At 45.4% G+C, this 19777-nt stretch overlaps 1 protein-coding gene across 1 annotated transcript; it reads left to right on the top strand.

The window, feature by feature from the left end:
- Nucleotides 1-357: 357 nt before the first annotated feature.
- Nucleotides 358-18763, top strand: fhdc2 (FH2 domain containing 2). The gene is made up of 13 exons (XM_079507678.1): nt 358-629; nt 2215-2666; nt 3049-3237; nt 3567-3628; nt 6582-6684; nt 7725-7810; nt 8211-8311; nt 9132-9202; nt 10446-10553; nt 11059-11129; nt 13995-14112; nt 14877-15038; nt 15933-18763. The coding sequence occupies exons 2-13, from the start codon at nt 2361-2363 to the stop codon at nt 17937-17939; spliced, it is 3384 nt and encodes a 1127-aa protein (XP_079363804.1). The 5' UTR covers nt 358-629; nt 2215-2360; the 3' UTR covers nt 17940-18763.
- Nucleotides 18764-19777: the final 1014 nt, after the last annotated feature.

Raw genomic sequence — 19777 nt, 5'->3', positions numbered from 1 at the left:
AAGATAATTTTTAATGTCTTCATTGTCTTGGCTACATTCCACTTACCCCTTTCTTCTATTAAATGCTTTGTTTCATTCATTCTCTCAGAGAATTAAACTTCAGCCAATTTTGTTTATTTCTATAAGAAAAAGAAAATTTTAGATGGGCTAATTGCATTATGATTATTTAATTGGGTTGCATGAAGTAGCTCTTTACTTCATTTAGCCTTCTTTACTGTGTATTTCTACATTGCAGTATTGATACTTTTACTTAAGTACAACATTTGAGTACTTTTTCCACCACTGATGGAATGCCATTCCCACCATCAATCCATTCCATCCACCATCATGGGAAAACTGGGAGGACACTTTAGACTAGTCTGATCTGGCCGCGGGAGCGCGCCTGCCTGCGCGTTCCTGGAAAGCTTTGGAAAGTTTCCCGAGAGTTGAGTTTTAGTACTCAGAGAAAGGACCTCAGTAGCGCACGGACATAAACTCACTCAACGTAGCAATTTACATTTATATTGCGTGAAGTTTATAGTTTAATATTTGTGGAGTGAAAGGCTGTAGCCTAATTCATCTATGTTGGATATTTGTGGAGATAACTCACTGTGTGGATATTGTGGAACTGTACTCGCGGAGGCGCTCAAGTAAGTATTCTGGCAATTGTTTGGTCTGGATTGTGGCATTATTGTGTCAAGTCGTTTGTAAATCTAAACTAAAGATGATACATCGCTTTGTTTTACTTATTAAAACCGCAAATAGGCATAGCTTAAATTAAGGTTGGGCTCGTTAAACATCAAACCTGTGACAGGTTTTGTAAATCACATAGGCTATCTATTTTATCTACTATAGGGAGGGACTTGTTACACTGACACTTGGCAAATAACATGTTTGAAATTATGAATTATAACTTGTATAGGTCTTATTGAAACAAAACAAAATCCTACCATTGAACCACGTTGAACTCGATGAACGGTGGCTTGATGGATTTCGTTGTGCACTCATGTGGTGGTGGTTGGTTGGCCACTCACTCACTGGAACAATTTGGCAATCAATTGTGTCAACTCAAAAGTGGTAAAGTGCTCTTCTTACTAGTCACGACTGTCACGCTATTATGGAGTTCTGGGCTCAATCTAGACTACAACCATGTTAATGATTGGAGGCTTTTTCCTTTAGAAGCAGACACTTGAGTCCTATGAGTCATTTGTAATTGCATAGAGATAGACTAATCCATCCCAAAACTTGCTGGTGCAAGTGTGTACAATAATGCTCTTAGATTTGTTTTGTTTATTTGATCAGAGGTGACTGACCTCCCACAAGGACAAAACAGACATTTTAGACATTTTGATTTGTCATAAACACTGCTGATGATAGCCTAAGAACATCATTTCTCTGTGTTTAATTTATTTAGGTGTTACTGTGTAGTGTGTACTGTGTAGTGTGTACTGTGTAGTGTGTAGTGTGTAGTGTGGGAAACTCTTGTACAGTAACAGTTAACTTCAAGCTGGCACACAGAAAACAGACTTTCTGCCACACAAACACTATGAGGTGTTCATTTGTGCCAGAGTGAAGTTAATGTTAATTTACTGTAGGTGCTAAATGAAATGGATCTCCAACTAATGTCACTGGGTCTGTTTTCACTCTTTCATGGCCATGGCCAGAATGTCAGCTGTGAGTGTGACAAAGTACTTCAAATACTTTCCAGGATTTTTACGCAGCCAAACCTGTAGCCCCCTTCTCAGTCCTGTGGTTACCTGTGTGTCCCCTTGCTTCAGATGTCTTCATTTCAGTCTAATTAGAAGGAAGAAGAAGGCATGCATGTGGTGGAGGTGTGTGTGTGTGTGTGTGTGCTGTGCACGCATGCAGTAGGGTGAAACCGAACAGGATGGAACAAGCTGTTCAAACAGCCAATGAAGGAGAGAGAGAGAGAGAGGGTTCATCTCACAGCTAGTACTTTCCCAAAGACGCCTTGAACTTCCACTGAAAGTTGAACCCGAGGTTACGTTCAGCTCCAACTGGCTGCTGAAGCCACGCTAATGAAAGGACTTACAGGCCAGGTGTCACAATTAGCTCGCTGGCTAATTATGGAATATTTAGCTGAGGTCATCACCTTTTAGCTGAAAGAAAAGAAAAACAGAAATGGTTGCAACAAGAAACTCCCAAGATGTTTGTTTGTGTTCAATAATGTGGTCTAAGGTTATTTATTTCACTGTTTTTTTCCCTTCTCCTTAGTCTAAGAGCCGGACCGACTGATTGACCTTTGAACTGGACCACACTGTGGTAGAGAGGGCATCCTTGGCTGAGCAGAGACTGTTGGCACACGGGGATTAGCCTCCATGCCACAGCTCTAAAGCCCGTCAACCTGACTGACCCCCTCTATGCTTATCAACCTGAGCGTGTCCGGCAAGGAGCCGTCCCGCGCCTTTCATGGAACGCCGCCTGCCGTCGCCGTCGACCCTCCTCCACCTGCTTTCCCCGCCGCTGTGGAAGTGACTGCCATGGATATGCCGCCCGCCCCGGCCGAAACCACCAGGCCCCCGCCACCTCCTCCTCCGCCACCTCCGCCGCCTCCCCCTCCACCGCCGCCCCCTCCGTCATCGCCATCCTCGCCTTTTGACCGTGCGGACATCGCCCGCCGGAGCCGGCTGAGGAAGCTGAACTGGGAGCGCATCCCCAAAGAGAAGGTAACCCCCAGCCCTCCTGCCACCTTCTCTCCCCAATGGATGCTAGCGAGTAGCGACTGACCAACATATATACCTACTGTGCACAGTGTGCAGACTTTATCTTGGTCACTCGTTCTCATATATTTTGTTTCTTAGGTTTGGTTTTTCTTGACCTCAAAATGTTAAGGATGTAATTTAGATGGCGTGTTATTTAGACAGATGCCAGGTATACTGTTTAACTGCTATTCTAGAGTTTCAATGTACGTAATGTTATAGCATTGACGACAGATGCTACACTGCTCTCTCTGCATTGTACACATGTGTTTTATTTACCTTGCTTATTGTAAGTGGCTCTGAAGAAGAATGTCTGCTGAATGCCTAAATTGTGTAAACTGTAACTAAGGTGGAGGGGCGGAAGAGTGTGTGGAGTGGAGCGGTGACGGGGGAGGACGAGTTCCCCATCGACCTGCACTCCCTGGACGAGATGTTCTGCCAGCGGGATGCCCGGCCTGCGGACGGCTCCGGCAGTCTGAGGCGGCGCTCCGTCCTGCTGCACTGCGGCTCCCCCCTAGAGAGCACCGGCACAGAGCAGGTCAGAGGGCGCACCGCATGGCACCACACACGGTGCTTTGTCTCATTTTGGGACCTTTTTAGACGTGGTTGTAAAACGTAGACTCTATTGTCCTGTTGCAGAGGTTCTCAAGGACCCACCACACATTGATATGTATTTGGCCACAGGCCAGCCGTTTGAAAATAGAAAATATCTTCTGCCATGGACCCCCACAAGAGAAGATGTGTGTTTATTTTTCAATAAAAATAAAAAAGACCCCCTTGAAATCCTTCAAGGAGCCCTGGGTGGGGGGTCCTAATGATCAAAGCGTTTGACTTGTTTCTGTCTTTTGTTTTGTTTTGTTCTCACAGATCTGCCTGTTGGACGCCAAGCGCAGTATGAACGTCGGGATATTCCTGCGTCAGTTCAAAACGTAAGCATCTCGTCTTGACGGACTATCTGTTACACCGTGCGTGATTCTGTGTCTCTTTCTAGACAAAGTAATTGCGACCATATGGACTTTTTGGGTTTGCGCTTGCTGGAGGTCATATGCATCAATCAGGCGTGCCATTAGTTTTAAGAGCAGGAAACAGAAGTGTGTAGAACCGTGCCCAGGGGAAAACTAACGACACTTCACACTTTGAGCTGGACACTGGAGTACGGCTTCTGTCAACGACGTGTGTGAGTGAGTGTCAAGTGTGAAGACCCATTAAGCGATGGGTTGTCTGATGTTTGTGATGTTCGGGGTCCGAGGAGGGAGACAGCAAGTGGAGGGAGTTTTCACCCTTGGCTGCGAGGCTGGGGATCTTGAAGGAAGGTTGATGGGTGAGGGGCAACGTTTAGGCTGTATAGTGTAGACGGTCATCCCTAAGGGTCAGAGTTGTCACCTGCTGTGTAAAAGCTGAACCCCCTGTGGAGAGACAACCCTGCTGGAGACTTGTCATATTCATCCCCTCTTAAAAGCCACTGGCTTTAGGATGTTTGCCTGGTTCAAACAGGGGCTTCGCTTTCTCATTAATGAGTGGCTAAGTAATCAGGAAATCAGGCACATTTTGAAGCACTTAAGCCCTATTTTAGACTTTGGCTATTCGTAAATGGCACACATCTGCAAGCTCACGGCGTGTTTCATTCCAATGTGATACGTTGTTGAAAACTTTGAAATTAAATGGTGAATATTTGTGAAAGGTTTTCGCTGCTATATATGGTCAACATTGGGTCGACAGGGTGAAAAGTAGTTAATGTGTCATCTCATATTACTTTATTTATGGCAGAATGACTGATGTTGGCTTTGTAGATAATATCTACATTTATGATATGATGAAAGAGAGAGAGGGAAGCGAGGCAAAGCCCTGCAGAGCCGGTATGTTGTCGTGTCTTGCTCGTGTAGAGGTGGTTCAATTGTGCACTATACTAATTGAAGAGCGGGCCTCTCTAAACTAGATTTGTCAAGACTTGTAAGAAGTAAAGCCATTATGTGAGATGAGCTGCTTCTATACACAAAACACTGGTCCCGTCATCAAGAGGAGCGTATTTGCCATGTGTCTGTGTGACCGGGCAGCACAGAGACCGCCCCACTTCTGAAATAAGGGTGCAGCTTCAACAAAGTCCTTTCCCCCCCCCCTCCTCCTCTTATTTTGGCAGACACCATGTTCTCCCTTCTGTTTCCTACCTTCTCATTACTGTCATGTTTCTGCTATGGGCAGTTATTGAATTCAGAATGTTGTTTTTTTTTTTAAACACGGAAAGGACAAAAGAAAACCACCGCTCTCTTTGAGTGCCTGTGAAAATGAAAGAACGGAGTTACTCATTCTTAACTGCACTTTTGATGTCGATCCCTTCAGAGTTAACATTAGAATAGTGAGGTGAGTGATGAGTTGAGTCCATGGTGAGTGTGAGTGTGGGGGGGAGGGGGGTTGGGTGTAGATTAAAGGAAACTTTTAGTGTAACACACAAAAGTGGGGTATGACTACCTAAGATAGGCTGAGTGATTTGGCAGAGGAGAGCAAGTGTGTCTGTGTGGGAGTTGGGCTGGCATGGTGGACACATGTGAAGCAAGACAAGAGTTCAAACGTTCAGGGGCAGCTCTCATGTCTGTCCTCTGCTCTCCAATGACACCTTGACATCCCGTGTGTGTGTTTGTTCAGTACAGACGCCACAGTGAGTCGCCAGTGTGGCGTCAAAACTCCCTCTACCCTAACAGTCAAGATTGATAAGGGGTATGTGTGTGTGTGTGTGTGTGTGTGTGTATGTATGCAGGATAGTTGAACAAAGTCAATGCTGCTCACCTTGTTGACAGTAGTGTAAAGTAAGTTAATTTACTTAAGTACAATTTAGAAGTATTTGTACTTTACTTGAGTATTTTCAACTTCCAATACTTCTACTCCACTAGCCACTACATCTCGGATCCAAAAAATGTACTCTTACTCCACGACATTTATTTGAAAAGTTTAGTTACTAGTTGCCATATATACATTTGAAAATAGCCGGTCTACAAGCTCACAATGCGTCGCATCAGCTTGTAGAACTGCCATTTTCAAAAGATTATTTAATATTTATTATATGAGTTGTAAATGAAATGTACTGTAATTCTGCAAACTGTTAATAAATCAATCAATACATTTGAAAACTTTATCTGGGACATTCTGAACAATGAGTACTTTTACTTTTGGTACTTTAAGTACATATTGATGCTAATACTTTTGTACTTTTGCTGAGGTACATTTTGAATTCTGGACATTTACTTGTAACAGCAGTATTTCTGCATGCGGTATTGATACTTTTCCATGCGAGTACTTTTTCCACCACTGCTCGTCTAGTCAGCTTTTGGTAGAAATGAGTCATAATGTTCATCCGTTGCTTCTGTGATTGAATGAACTCCATCCAGGCATCCACTCCATGGTGAATTACGTTTCAAAAGCACATGAATGAATGCAAACAAAGTGGATTCTACCCATCAGAATTTTAATTCATACGCAAGTTGTTTCACCTATTCAGCCTGTTGGTGGCATTGTCGTGCAGATACTGATGTTGGTGACTAATGTTGGGCTATTATAGTTGGACCCATAAATGTGTTTATTTTTTAGAAGTAGTGCAAATAGCAGATGTATAAGCTCACAGCGTGTCCTATCGAGGTGCATTGTGAGCTTTTAGATCGGCTTTTAAGTTTTTTGAAAATGGGTGCTTCATTTTTGTATGTAACATGTTTGTGTATGTTTGTGGGTCCTAGTGGGAACAACACACGCACCCAATCTCTCTTTTGGGTCTCAAGCTGAGATGTGTTGGGAAACCCCTCTGTTCTAGAGTCATTGATGCTGTCCAGCTCCCGTCTCATTGCGTGTTTAAAGGCGATGTGGTCATGCTAAAGATGGGTGTGTTTTTTTCCACAGCGCTGCTAAGGAGATAGTGGAGGACATCAGGCAGGGGGCCAGTGAGCGCTATGGGGCCGAGAAGCTCACAGAGCTCTGCAAGATGCTGCCTGACGTGGAGGAGGTAAATGTTGCTTTATGTCTGGTCTGACACTTGTAATTAAGTACATTTACTAAACAAGGAAGTGAACGGCTGCGTGCATGTGCGAAACATGTCCGGGTGCTCTGAACAAGGCGTTGCCAGGCAACGGGAGCTGTCCAAAAATGGATTACAGCTATTCTGTTTTATATCATTAAAAAGGAATGTGTATACTCGTCCAAGGCAGTGAAGGCACATCCCGGTTTGATTAGAGAAGATGTGTATACACGTTTTTAGCATCATAGGTATTCAAATATAATGAAAATACTTTATCTGCGAGCTCACAAGCTTGAGGTTGTAGATCTGCTATTTTCACTATTAATATTATTGATATATTGAAAATATTCTGGAAAATGTCTGACTCTGAATTATACTTAAGTATTTCTAAAAGCATGTGCTTTTGAACACTTGAGTATGTGGCAGCGGTGGCCGAACGGATTGCGGAGCGGTCTTGATACCGGAAGGTCGCCAGTTCGAATCAGTGGTCCGACACGTTAAAATTACCACCGCTGAAGTGCCCTTGAACAAGGCATTGAACCACTACGATGAAATGTTCTATGAGCAGGGCCTGGCTGGAAACAAGTTCTTGAGCTTAGCCCAGATACCCTGGGTAAATATAGTAATCATTTAATTTAATTTAATTTAATTTGAACACTTGAATTTAAAAGCGAGGGCTAGCTCCAGTACTATAACTCAAGTCCAAATTTGCCAGATCAACTTGAGTGAATGTTTCTTTGCCCAATAAGTACCTATCTATACTTTGACTCAAGTAACTGGGGGGGGAGTAACGCCCTTCATTACAGCAACGACACTGACCAACCCCCCGCCCTACCGAACACCTGGTCTCCATTAGCATGATCAAGAGTTTACCATTACGCCATCCCGCCCGATGTCTGAGTGTTTCCTGACGAGGGACTTTGGTGAACGATATTATAAGTGACTGCTAACGACATGTTGGGTTTTGGGGTATTTCTTCTGCGCTGCATTCCAGATGGTTGCTTATTGTGTGTGTGTGTGTGTATCAGGAGTCCCGTCTCCGGAGGTTCAAGGGGCTACGTGGAAGTCTGGGACAGCCCGACCTCTTCATGCTGCTGCTAGTGGAGGTCCCCAGGTACGTTCCAACCAGGTCACCGTAGTGTTTCCCAAACAATGGTTTTCGGACCATTTTTACTAAGGGTTTAATGCAGCCATTTTACTTTTGTGTGTGTGTGTGTGTGTGTGTGTGTGTGTGTGTGTGTGTGTGTGTGTGTGTGTGTGTGTGTGTGTGTGTGTGTGTGTGTGTGTGTGTGTGTGTGTGTGTGTGTGTGTGTGTGTGTGTGTGTGTGTGTGTGTGTGTGTGTGTGTGTGTGTGTGTGTGTGTGTGTGTGTGTGTGTGTGTGTGTGTGTGTGTGTGTGTGAGAGAGCTAAAGGCAGATTCCTTGTTTTTTGTTTCATTCTCACTTGTGTTCTTATTAGAGATGATTTGATCACCCTCTCTGTCTGTCTCTCACTCTCTCTCTCTCCACGTCTAGTTTCCGTCTGCGTCTGGACACCATGATCCTGCAGCAGGAGTTTGACCCCGCCGTGACCTCTCTGTGTGTGGCGGCCAGATGTCTGAGGGAGGCGGCCCGAGGTAAAGTAACTGCAGGGGGCGCTATAATGTGTAAACACGACACCTGTATGACTTAAACACTTCCCCTATTGAACTATGCAAATAGCAGGTCTACAACGTCCCAATGCTTTGCATCTCAACGCATTGTGAGCTGCTATAATTTAGAAAATGAATCTTCTTCAAAGATTTTGAAAGGGTTCGTCTGTAATGATACAGTTTCTGTTTTACACTGGTTTTGAGTGCAGCCTTCAAGCTTGTCACACCGCGTTTGTGAGCTTGTAGATCGGCTATTTTCACTACTTCTTAAAGATTTGCTTTCAAATTTCTTAGATTTTTCTTTTATTTCTTCATGGAATTACTGGAAAATAAATCACAGAATTGTGTTTTTAATTCATGGAAATTTTTGCTTTTTTGGGAATGTTTTTTGAAAATGTTTTTTGAAATTAGTTACAAGTTACAAACATGTAGGAAACCAAAAAGTGTCTGCGGCCCGACCCACTGTTTGAGAACCAGTGCTCTAAGCTAGTTGTCGTCTTATTTCACCGGAAGGTCTTTTTCTGTTTCTATTTGGGAACTTTTGTTCAGTCTGTATTATGCTTCTTCTCGGGTCCATTATTCGACAATAAAACATTTCCTTTCACTCCTATTCTGATTTCACACAGTTATACATTTGTGTTTCTGCTACTGCCTTAGTCCAGTGAATGACCTCATCCATGACTGCTACTGCCTTAGTCCAGTGAATGACCTCATCCATGACTGCTACTGCCTTAGTCCAGTGAATGACCTCATCCACAATTGCACAAAAACACTGATATACAGTATTATTGCTCGTCATTCCCAGAACTGCTGAGCTGTCCAGAGTTACACTCCATCCTCCGCTTGGTGCTGAAGGCAGGGAACTACATGAATGCTGTGAGTATGCCTCTAATTGTTTAGTTTTATCATTTATAATCTTCAAATAGAGTTGTTATCATAATACCGGGAAATACCCACTGACGATAAGGGACTACAGTACATGGGGGCATGTACTGTAGTCCCTTATCGTCAGTGGTGTTTTGGTTGTAGCACGGGTTACCACGCCGTGGGCCCAGTATTGTTTTTCACGCGCAGGTACGGAACGGTGTTACTGTTGTTTTATGGTCGTTTGAATTATGGGAAATTGAGTCCCAATTCATTACAATGGTGGGGGTGGAGTGCTTCCTGCTCCGTCCTGTTGTTGTGGTCGGCACTTTGGAATACGTTTGAACACTACGACAAGCGATTACACCGTTTTAAAGTGGATTTTCATGACAAGCAACTCAGCGGTCAGTGCAGTGGCTCTTCAAAGGTAACTTAAAACACGGCAGTGAAACCTGAAACACGATCGTTTAATCCCGGCTTTAATACCATTTTAGCCATCCACGAGAAACACGAGATTTGATTTAAAAATATCATGATGCTGCTCCAGGGCGATCGGCCACCACCTAGGCCCCTTGCTAGACTACAGATCCAGACTACATCACTTCCGGCTTGGGCGGAAGTGATTCTTCTTCTATGCTTATTTCCGCTTTTCTCTGGCACTGGCGCCTCGATCTCACCTAGAGGGCTGGGCAGGATTGTGTTAATTAATTTGTCATGAGTTGATTCTCATACACTATATCAGCTGTTCTGTGCACATGTAGGCGTGTGTAAGTGATGTCATTAAAATACCGTACCACCATTACACCACTGCTTAAGTGGTTCTCAAACTTTTTCATGTCAAGGACACCCAACATTATATGTATTTGGTTGCGGACCCCCATCTGAAAAGATCTTGTTTCAGGGATCTCCAGAAGCAATGATTTGAGTTAAAAATGTTCGCTTTAAAAATATATATACCTGTATTTAAAGATTTCCACAAATGTTCAAAATGTTTCAAAAATATCAGATCTACGAGCTTTTTTATCTAAAATCTAAAAGGACACAGACATTTTCCTGGTCTTAATGTGTTAAAGGATAAAAGGAGAAACGGTTCCTTTATTTGTGCGCAATGACCCGTGGCGCGCAGGAGTCCGGGTGGGGGTTCGAGAGCGTCACTCAAGACCGTGCACCTGGGTTTTTTCGTAACGCTGTTTTGTTTAAATGCGTCACGATGTTGTGAGACGGTAAGAGACTGACCCTGTGCTTGACCTCGCAGGGTGGATACTCGGGCAACGCTGCCGGGTTCCGAATCAACTCGCTGCTCAAGCTGGCCGACACCAAGGCCAACAAGCCTGGCATGAACCTGCTGCATTTTGTGGCCATGGTAAGAACTTTGGTTGTGAGAAGAAGACACTGAGCAGGTGCTGCATGAAAGAAACAATAACACACACACACACACACACACACACACACACACACACACACACACACACACACACACACACACACACACACACACACACACACACACACACACACACACACACACACACTTTTGTTAACATAAATACATTGAATAAGAAGCCTAGGGAGCTATTCATTTCACCTCCCTTTCCAAATATATATTCAGTAAAAGCTACTATTTATCTGCTGTTTTATTTCAACAATACATTTTACAGCTTTGTTTTATATAATGACTATCCGTTCAGTTTTTGTTTTCAATACTAGTCTTTTACTCTTTATTGTGCCAAATGTTTTTTGTTTATTTAGAGAAGAGTAGCCACACTGTCCCACAGTCCAAAGGAGTTCCATCAGCATCATCAGAAAATGACTCGCTTGCTTCTTTTTGAAACAATTGCTGGAATAATCATTTGTCTCGTCGTCCGCAGGAAGCGGTGAAACGGGACCAGAGCTTGCTGTCCTTCCCCAGCCAACTGGGCCACGTCGGCTCCGCCTCCAGGTCAGTCTTTTCCCAAAACATGGATCTGATCAGTGGCAGCCTGGGCAGCATTCCTTTAAACATGGATCTGATCAGTGGTAGCCTGGGCAGCATTCCTTTAAAACATGGATCTGATCAGTGGCAGCCTGGGCAGCATTCCTTTAAACATGGATCTGATCAGTGGTAGCCTGGGCAGCATTCCTTTAAACATGGATCTGATCAGTGGTAGCCTGGGCAGCATTCCTTTAAACATGGATCTGATCAGTGGTAGCCTGGGCAGCATTCCTTTAAACATGGATCTGATCAGTGGCAGCCTGGGCAGCATTCCTTTAAACATGGATCTGATCAGTGGCAGCCTGGGCAGCATTCCTTTAAACATGGATCTGATCAGTGGCAGCCTGGGCAGCATTCCTTTAAACATGGATCTGATCAGTGGCAGCCTGGGCAGCATTCCTTTAAACATGGATCTGATCAGTGGCAGCCTGGGCAGCATTCCTTTAAACATGGATCTGATCAGTGGTAGCCTGGGCAGCATTCCTTTAAACATGGATCTGATCAGTGGCAGCCTGGGCAGCATTCCTTTAAACATGGATCTGATCAGTGGCAGACTGGGCAGCATTCCTTTAAACATGGATCTGATCAGTGGCAGCCTGGGCAGCATTCCTTTAAAACATGGATCTGATCAGTGGTAGCCTGGGCAGCATTCCTTTAAAACATGGATCTGATCAGTGGCAGCCTGGGCAGCATTCCTTTAAACATGGATCTGATCAGTGGCAGCCTGGGCAGCATTCCTTTAAACATGGATCTGATCAGTGGCAGCCTGGGCAGCATTCCTTTAAACATGGATCTGATCAGTGGCAGCCTGGGCAGCATTCCTTTAAACATGGATCTGATCAGTGGCAGCCTGGGCAGCATTCCTTTAAAACATGGATCTGATCAGTGGTAGCCTGGGCAGCATTCCTTTAAACATGGATCTGATCAGTGGCAGCCTGGGCAGCATTCCTTTAAACATGGATCTGATCAGTGGTAGCCTGGGCAGCATTCCTTTAAACATGGATCTGATCAGTGGTAGCCTGGGCAGCATTCCTTTAAACATGGATCTGATCAGTGGCAGCCTGGGCAGCATTCCTTTAAAACATGGATCTGATCAGTGGCAGCCTGGGCAGCATTCCTTTAAAACATGGATCTGATCAGTGGCAGCCTGGGCAGCATTCCTTTTCGGGTTTATGATCCGGTCGGGAGCGGATGATATCGTTACGTCATGTTGTAGTCAATGTTTTGTAGTCATCAGCCCGGAACCCTCAATCTGGAACTTCCTTTCCCTCAAACCGGAAGAATAATACCTTCCCAATAAAAGCGAGACTCGTTCTCTCGTAGCCTGCGAGAGATGGGGGAAGACATGCAGTAAAGGCCGTCGGGATCGGGAGTCGAACCCACGGCACACTGCCAGACTGGATTACCAGCCAAGGTGCCTGGACCACTGAGCCATGGCCCAGGCCAGTACTCACATTTTTTATTGAGTAAAATTATCAATACGGCAATGTAGATGTTATGTTACAAGTAAAAGTCCGGAGTTCAAAACCCCACAAGGGTCCGTTTGGAGCCCCTGGTTCCCAACCTGACGTTGAGAACCCAGGGCATTACTCGATAGCGTCGGTACACGCTGACTGTAAAAACACAACATCACAACGTAGCTCTGTTGAGTCTCTCTATCGGTGCTTTATGTCCAGCTGTTAGCAATAGGAATCTGGCCGCATGAAAGTGGGTCATGACTGCATTGATAATCGGAGCCAGTGTTCTATCTCTGCTGGAGAGTTGGCGTGCTGTTTCTATTACCTTTCTTCCATGCTCTAGAAATCAGAACAGGGTGCTAAAACTGCGAACTGCAGACGCTTGCTTTCGGCACATAAACCCCCCCCCCCCCCCCCCCCCAAACAAGATATACAGTATTAGAAATGCTAATGGCACGTGGTTTAACATCATCACTGTCGGGCAGAAACCTACTATCAAACTTTTTCAACTTTTTATGTTTTTCATACATGAATGCCCTACTGTGTCATACTACAGTGTCACTGTACTATGACAACGCATCGCCACTCGACTTATGAGCTTGTAGATAGGCCATTTTAGAAAGGTTTTTAAAGTGAGAGTGGTTATTAAGTGTCTGTGGTTTTATAAATAAATGAAAAGTATTAACAAGAGCTTAAGACTATAAATAACTACATATGACCCATTGGAACACTTTATTTTTTCTTTTCCTGAAATGAGTAACCGTTTTGTACATATGAGGTTTCCACCTGACAGCAATGTAGTTATTGATTGATTGAATGATTGATTGATTGATTGATTACTTTATTAGACAGAAATGTGAAACCGTAACAGTCGAACACTCAAACACAAAAGATGGCACCAAAAAAGGTCCTTGCAGTCTTGTTTCCATTTGGGTCCTATGTATTCAATTCATAAACGTGACAAAATTCAATGTCATCACAAAATGTAAAAACACTATTGTCAATCCCATTTTAAATTGCATATTTCTGTCCTCCAGCTGGAGTCAACCTAGGCTAGCAAAATGTGTTGAAAGGAGGTGGGTCATGGGCCCCAGGCCGAGAAGTAGTTGAATTAGTTTGTTTTGGGAGGTTAGAAGCTTAGTCTTAACCCATTTTCCCTTTCAAGACGGGAACCCATTTTTCGGTTAGTTGTTGCTATGTACAATGCAACATATTTCTTTTGTAATCTTTGAATGAATATTTGAAGTTTTTCAGAAAACGGGTCAGGGTTCAGAAGGCATTTTTAGAATCGGCCTCAAGTCTAAATGTTGAGATGTTGCAGAACCAAGACGTGGAAACATAGTCAAAGGATTGTGTCCATTCTTGTTCTCCGCAGGTTGTGTGAAGAGTCTGTGTTGGAGGACCTGTCTAGGTTACAGAGCAGACTGCTGGCCCTCAGTGTCAACACCCAGACGGATGCAGAGATCCAGCGGCAGACACTGCCCTTCCTGGAGGTAGGATAAATACACTGTCTACTGACCCACAACTAGAGCTGTCACAATTATTACGTAATCGCCTAATCGCGATTATTTGAGACAATCGCAGTCATTTTGCATAATCGTCATAATAGTTTCCATGTTGAAAGATGTTAATACATTTTCAAACATTTAAAAAAAGTAATGGAAATGGCTCACATCGCGTCACATAGCGACACTGTGACACATTGTAAGCTTGTGGATTGGCTGTATGTTAATAGCCAATTGGCTATATGTTGTGGATTGGCTAATATGTTGTTTGGACCCTCACGGCAGGATTTGCAGTGTTGTAAGTCTACAGTTTGGTTCACCAGGAAACTTTATTTTACTGCATGTCCTCTGTTCTACCAATTGTGTTCAGCTGGTGTGCCAGGTCCCACCACTTCCTGAGTAGACAGCTAGTATGATAAGGAAATCAACTTCCTGGTAGGATGGAAAACCAGAAGTACTCTGGTCTCCCTGCAGGACCGGAGTTAAGAATTTCAATTCAGTTCAAATGTATTATAGACTGTGTCAAATAAAAACAATTTGTCTCAAGACACTTTACTCAACAAAACATACCCTCCCCCTAAACTGGAAGAAACCCTAGACCCAGGCTCTAGGGTGGGCCATCTGCCTTGACTGTGTCTGAGGGGAAAGAGCGAGGAAGAGATGCAAGCAATAGCAAAAATGGCAGTAGCTATTACAATCCCTGCTATGCTAAGAATTGGATCAAATGCTTTGTGATTTCCCTTTGTGCTCAGATGGCAGAAGAGCGGCTGAAGGAGGCAGAAGATGAAGTGGAGGGCATGAGGATGTCCAGTCAGGCTCTGGTGGAGTTCTTCTGCGAGGACGACACTTTCAAACTGGAGGAGGCTTGCCGCGTCTTCCATTCCTTCTGCCACCGTTTCCAAAGAGCTGTCCAGGTCAGACCCGTGAGATGGATGCAAATGTTTGATTGAAAGATACAGATTGTCCTGAGGCACATAGTCAAATAATGCCCTTCCTGTAAATTCCCATGGATTAAAGTTATCTGGGTCACATAGGCTTTGGCCTGACAGTGTGTCGCGTGTTCCAGTCCCGTTCATGACGACCTTTGCTGCATGTCTCCCCTTCTCCCTCTTTCCTGTCTATCTTCACTTGATACTATCAATAAAGACAGAAAAGCCCCCAAAAGATCTCAGTCGCCACAACTGATTTCAGTCATTTGGATTCCATAGAATCAAGCTGGCATGTCTTCTATGGAAGCGTGTTGCCCAGCAAAAATAGCTTAGATAGCTCCTAGATAGGCTCTATTTCCGGTTATTATTTTAAGATTAGAGCATTTGAAGTGGTCAAACTAGCACTATGTTCAGAAGAATCTTCCATAAAATATTTACAGTCTCTGTAAATTTCACATAAAGGCAAAAGTTAAAGCCTCAATCTGTGATTTATTCCCCTGGTTGGCAATATGTAGAACAGCAGGAACAGTAATACATACTATATATTATACTAATATAATTTTAAATATTGTGGTAATTGTTTAGGTGTGTGTGTGTGTGTGTGTGTGTGTGTGTGTGTGTGTGTGTGTGTGTGTGTGTGTGTGTGTGTGTGTGTGTGTGTGTGTGTGTGTGTGTGTGTGTGTGTGTGTGTGTGTGTGTGTGTGTGTGTGTGTGTGTGTGTGTGTGTGTGTGTGTGTGTGTGTGTGTGTGTGTGTGTGTGTGTGTGTGTGTGTGTGTGTGTGTGTGTGTGTGTGTGTGTGCGTGTGTGCATTAGGACTTGGTCATACAAACATTTTCAGTCTTGAGGTTTTATTTTGCTTTAATCCGTGTGTGCCACAGGAGAACGCAGAGCGGGAGCTGAAGGAACGGAAGCGGCTTGAGCGCGAGCGGGAGATTGGGGAGAAGCGCCGTTCCGTGTCCGTGTGCACGGGGCTGGAGCTTGGCCTGAGGCCGGTCAGCAGGGGGCCTCGCGGCGACGAGAGCCCGGACGACCTGGAGAGACTACTAGAGCGGAACCTGAGCCACACCTGGAGCCGACGGAGCCTGAGGAGCTCTGAGCACCGCAGGCACTCCCATCACCTCATGAACTACACCGCCCACCTGCAGAGTTCATCCAGCGCCCTGCACAATTCCTCCACCCTTAGGAACTTCCCAGAGCTGGGCAGCAGTCCCACGTCAAGTAACGCGAGTGATGTCCCTGACCATCACGCGGCTCCTGGGATTTGTACTTCCCCGCTGAGCGAGAGGGAAGCTCCCCCCACTGATGGCAGGATGCAGGCCAAGCAATGCCATGCGGACGGACAGAATGTGGAGGCGGTACAGGCCTCACACATTGCTGAAGTTAGTCCATCTCAGAGTCAGCATGGCCTTTGCTTCAAGGTCACACAACAGAGGCCCGACAGAATATCGTATGTTTCGCAAAGTCAGTGTGAAGTGGCTACTACGCAAACACACAGACCTAAATATGAAGTGACTCAAATCCCACATACACAGAGTACTGTAATGACCACTGAACCTTCATCCAGTTCTTGTACCAGCACTGTCACTGATACTACTACCCTGGGTGTTAAAAGCCAGAACTCTGCTCTCAGACACATGTTTGGCCAGCCTGTATCAGACACTACTCACTGGCCACAAAACAAGTCCAAAGACACTTCAGTTAACGAGTCTGCACCGAACTCCGTTCATATCACGGGAATACTCTCTCGTTGCGATGCCAGGGCTGTGTCTTCAGCTCGCCAGTCCTCAGAGAGTCGGGCAGAATCCTTCATGGTCACAGATGGTCCAGCTGGTACACATATGCGGCCAGAGGACGAAGAGGAACCGAGCCAGCCTGCTGCTAAACCTAGCGCTCTCCAATTGAGCCTTGTGCCTGAAGGAGGGCTAACAAGGCAGACAGACGTGCAGTCGGCCTGCACGCCCGTGGAGAACTGGATGCCTTCCAGTCTGCCAGAGCTGAGCCCACAGCGAGCGCAGGAGTACCCCGAACTTCCGAATGCAGAGCGGGAGAAAGATGCGTCTTATACTCGTGTGGGTGAGACACTGGAGTGCCACACTCTGGTGAAAGGCCTACGATCATATGATGCCTTGTCACGTTCGACATCTCCACTACCGCGACCCACACCCAGCCTCTGCTCTAAGTGGAGGAAAGAGAGGGACGCTGACTTTAGAGAGGGGGTGGTCTCGATGTCGCCAAAGGGGGATTCTGGGACCGCCAAGACACCCGTGCGTAGTGGAGTAGGAGCCAAGAGAGGCCTTGTTTCGCGCACAGGGCCTTCCAGTAGCACAGGCATTCCTAGGGTTCGCTCCATAACAGAGCCCACAAACAGAATCCAAGCCCCACCCGACCCACCCGCCTCACCTCGCCCCACCCGCCTGGCCTCTCCTCGCACCGTATCCATGCGTTCCTCTCCCATCGCACGGCCCGTCGGCGTACAGCCAGAGGTCAAACGAAGCAACAGTGCCAGGGAGAGGACGCAGGCGGCAGGCGAGCTGCAGACTCCCGGAGAATCCACCCGGACCCGTAGGACCTCAGACAGAGCGGTGCCACCGAAGGTACCGGGCAGTCCCCAGCCGTCCTTCATCCGAGGGAGCCCCCTCCGTGTGTCCAAACGAGTAGCCCCGAACTCTGAGTGTCAGGCCCCGTCCCAGCCTCGCGCTGCCCACAGTCCATCTTCCGCCACAGCCAAGACCATCCGCACGGCCGTCATATCTGCAGCCCGAAGCAAAGCCGCCAAGACTGCAAGCCCAGAGTCCCCCGCTGCTGTCTCCAAAATCCCCGGTGCTACGCTTATTCCTGTGTTCAAAATGCCTCGCTCTACCCCAGCTCCAGCCCTCTGGAGGTGATGGAACTTTATATGTCAGTTTTCCAGTTTGTCCACACTTTATGTCTTAACGAGCTTTTGTCTCTGTGTATGCGGGTATTCATGAACTGTATCTCAATCTTTTTCTATTTGTGTTGTTGTCAGTACGTGCTGGAGCATCATTCAGCTCTACTGAAGCCCTACTTCAATGTTACACTTAAATAAAATGTGCACATTGTCTTGAATGCATAAGGTCTCAATAGAGCTACATTTAGAACCCCCCCCCCCCCCCCCCCCATCCATCCAACAGTGTCCTGTGCAGGCTATAGGGCACTGCATAGAGACGTGTCATTCATCTGCTCTCCATGTATGAACGCCTTTAGTACGTCAGTATGTTAATTCATTCATCAAAATGTTCCAAAAATGTCTGCTTGAGGTCTCATCAGTGTGTAACAAACGTAAAATTTGAATTGTTTCATTTTCAGTGGCCTATAAAAAACAAAATCCTATTATTGTGTTTAGTAATGACATTGACTGAATTGTCCAAAATAATGTTTTGTCTTCTTTTGTTTTTAACTGTGGGCTGTTGCTGCGAGATTATTGTTGTAAGCCTCACTTGGCCAGTAGCCCAACCTTCAACCGATACGATATTGAACTCATCATCCTTTATTATTCTGCGAGGTCTCATTGTTCTGATGCACTTTACAAAACTGAAGAAGAGGCCGTGTGAAGAAGATCACTGTCAATCTTCTGCTGTTGCCATGTTTGAAAAGAGCAAGAGATATTATAACTTAATTGAAAAGTGAGTTGTTGTTTGTTACGGTGCATTTGTAAATAAGAGAAGATGAAATAAAGAATGTAATCGTGGCCTGTGAGAAAATTGGTGTCCATGTCAAAGTGACAGTCCTATATATTCACAGCTGTGCTTCCTTTTGTATTTGGTGTGAAAGCCACAAGGTTTAAAGCCCCCTGTAATGTATACCTCTCTTAACACACACACACACACTCCGGTGGGATGGTCATCAGAATTGTTTGTTTAGGGAGCCTTTATTTTCAAGTCCTGTCCACTTCCTCTGCCCTTCACCTCTGCTGTGTCTACTTAACCACTTAGGCCCTTTAGTACTGTATACTTCATCATACACCAAACTGCAAAAATAGCAGACAAGCACAGCACGTTAACTTGTGAGCTTGTACTGGCTACTTTTGCTGCTTATGAAAAACGTATAGTTGAAAGACGTTTTGAAAATGTGCCAAAAAATATGAATGCCACGGTTAATGTGATTAAATGTATCGTCGTCCCCTCTCTGACACACACACACACACACACACTCGGTGGTGGTGGTTGTCATGGAGACGCTAGGCATCCCGGGAGAGTCTCCCAGCAGAATGGAAGGGTGCAAAGGGGGGTTGGGGTGCAGAGGGTGACAGCGGGTGCAGGGTCCCAGTGGGAAACGTCTCTTTATGGGGGCTGCAGTGACGCCAGCGCCTCTTGGGAAAGGCAATAAACTGGTGCCTCTTTGTTGTTCCCGAGTGTCCGGTTGTCGGTCAGCGCTGCCCTCTTAACCTGCCTCAGTGTATAGAAGAGGTGACATCATCAGCGGGACCCGGAGCACTCTTCAAGTGATCCTCTCTCTTTAAAGCTGTCTTTATGGTGACTTGGTGAGAATAATGCCATGGTGTCTAAACGTGAATAAGTGATATATGGGCTTTACAAACCAAGACCTTTTACTGACCCATCTCTGTGTGTGATGTATGTGCGTTGGTCAATTGTAAGTTGTAACAGACCCGGGCCTTTAGTTCATTGATTCTGAACCTTTGTGTGTGTGTGTGTGTGTGTGTGTGTGTGTGTGTACTGTATATAGGCTACTTATTTATTTACTG

Source organism: Electrona antarctica (assembly GCF_951216825.1).
Source record: "Electrona antarctica genome assembly, chromosome: 1".
NCBI lineage: Eukaryota > Metazoa > Chordata > Actinopteri > Myctophiformes > Myctophidae > Electrona > Electrona antarctica.
Note: the sequence above shows the minus strand (reverse complement) of the source record. Positions and strands in the feature narration are given on the sequence as shown.

Coding starts and splice junctions, on each gene's coding strand:
- fhdc2 (XM_079507678.1), top strand. CDS start 2,361: ATGCTTATCAACCTGAGCGTGTCCGGCAAGGAGCCGTCCCGCGCCTTT. Junction 8,312..9,131: donor TCTGAGGGAGGCGGCCCGAG/GTAAAGTAACTG, acceptor CGTCATTCCCAG/AACTGCTGAGCTGTCCAGAG. Junction 15,039..15,932: donor GTTTCCAAAGAGCTGTCCAG/GTCAGACCCGTG, acceptor TGTGTGCCACAG/GAGAACGCAGAGCGGGAGCT.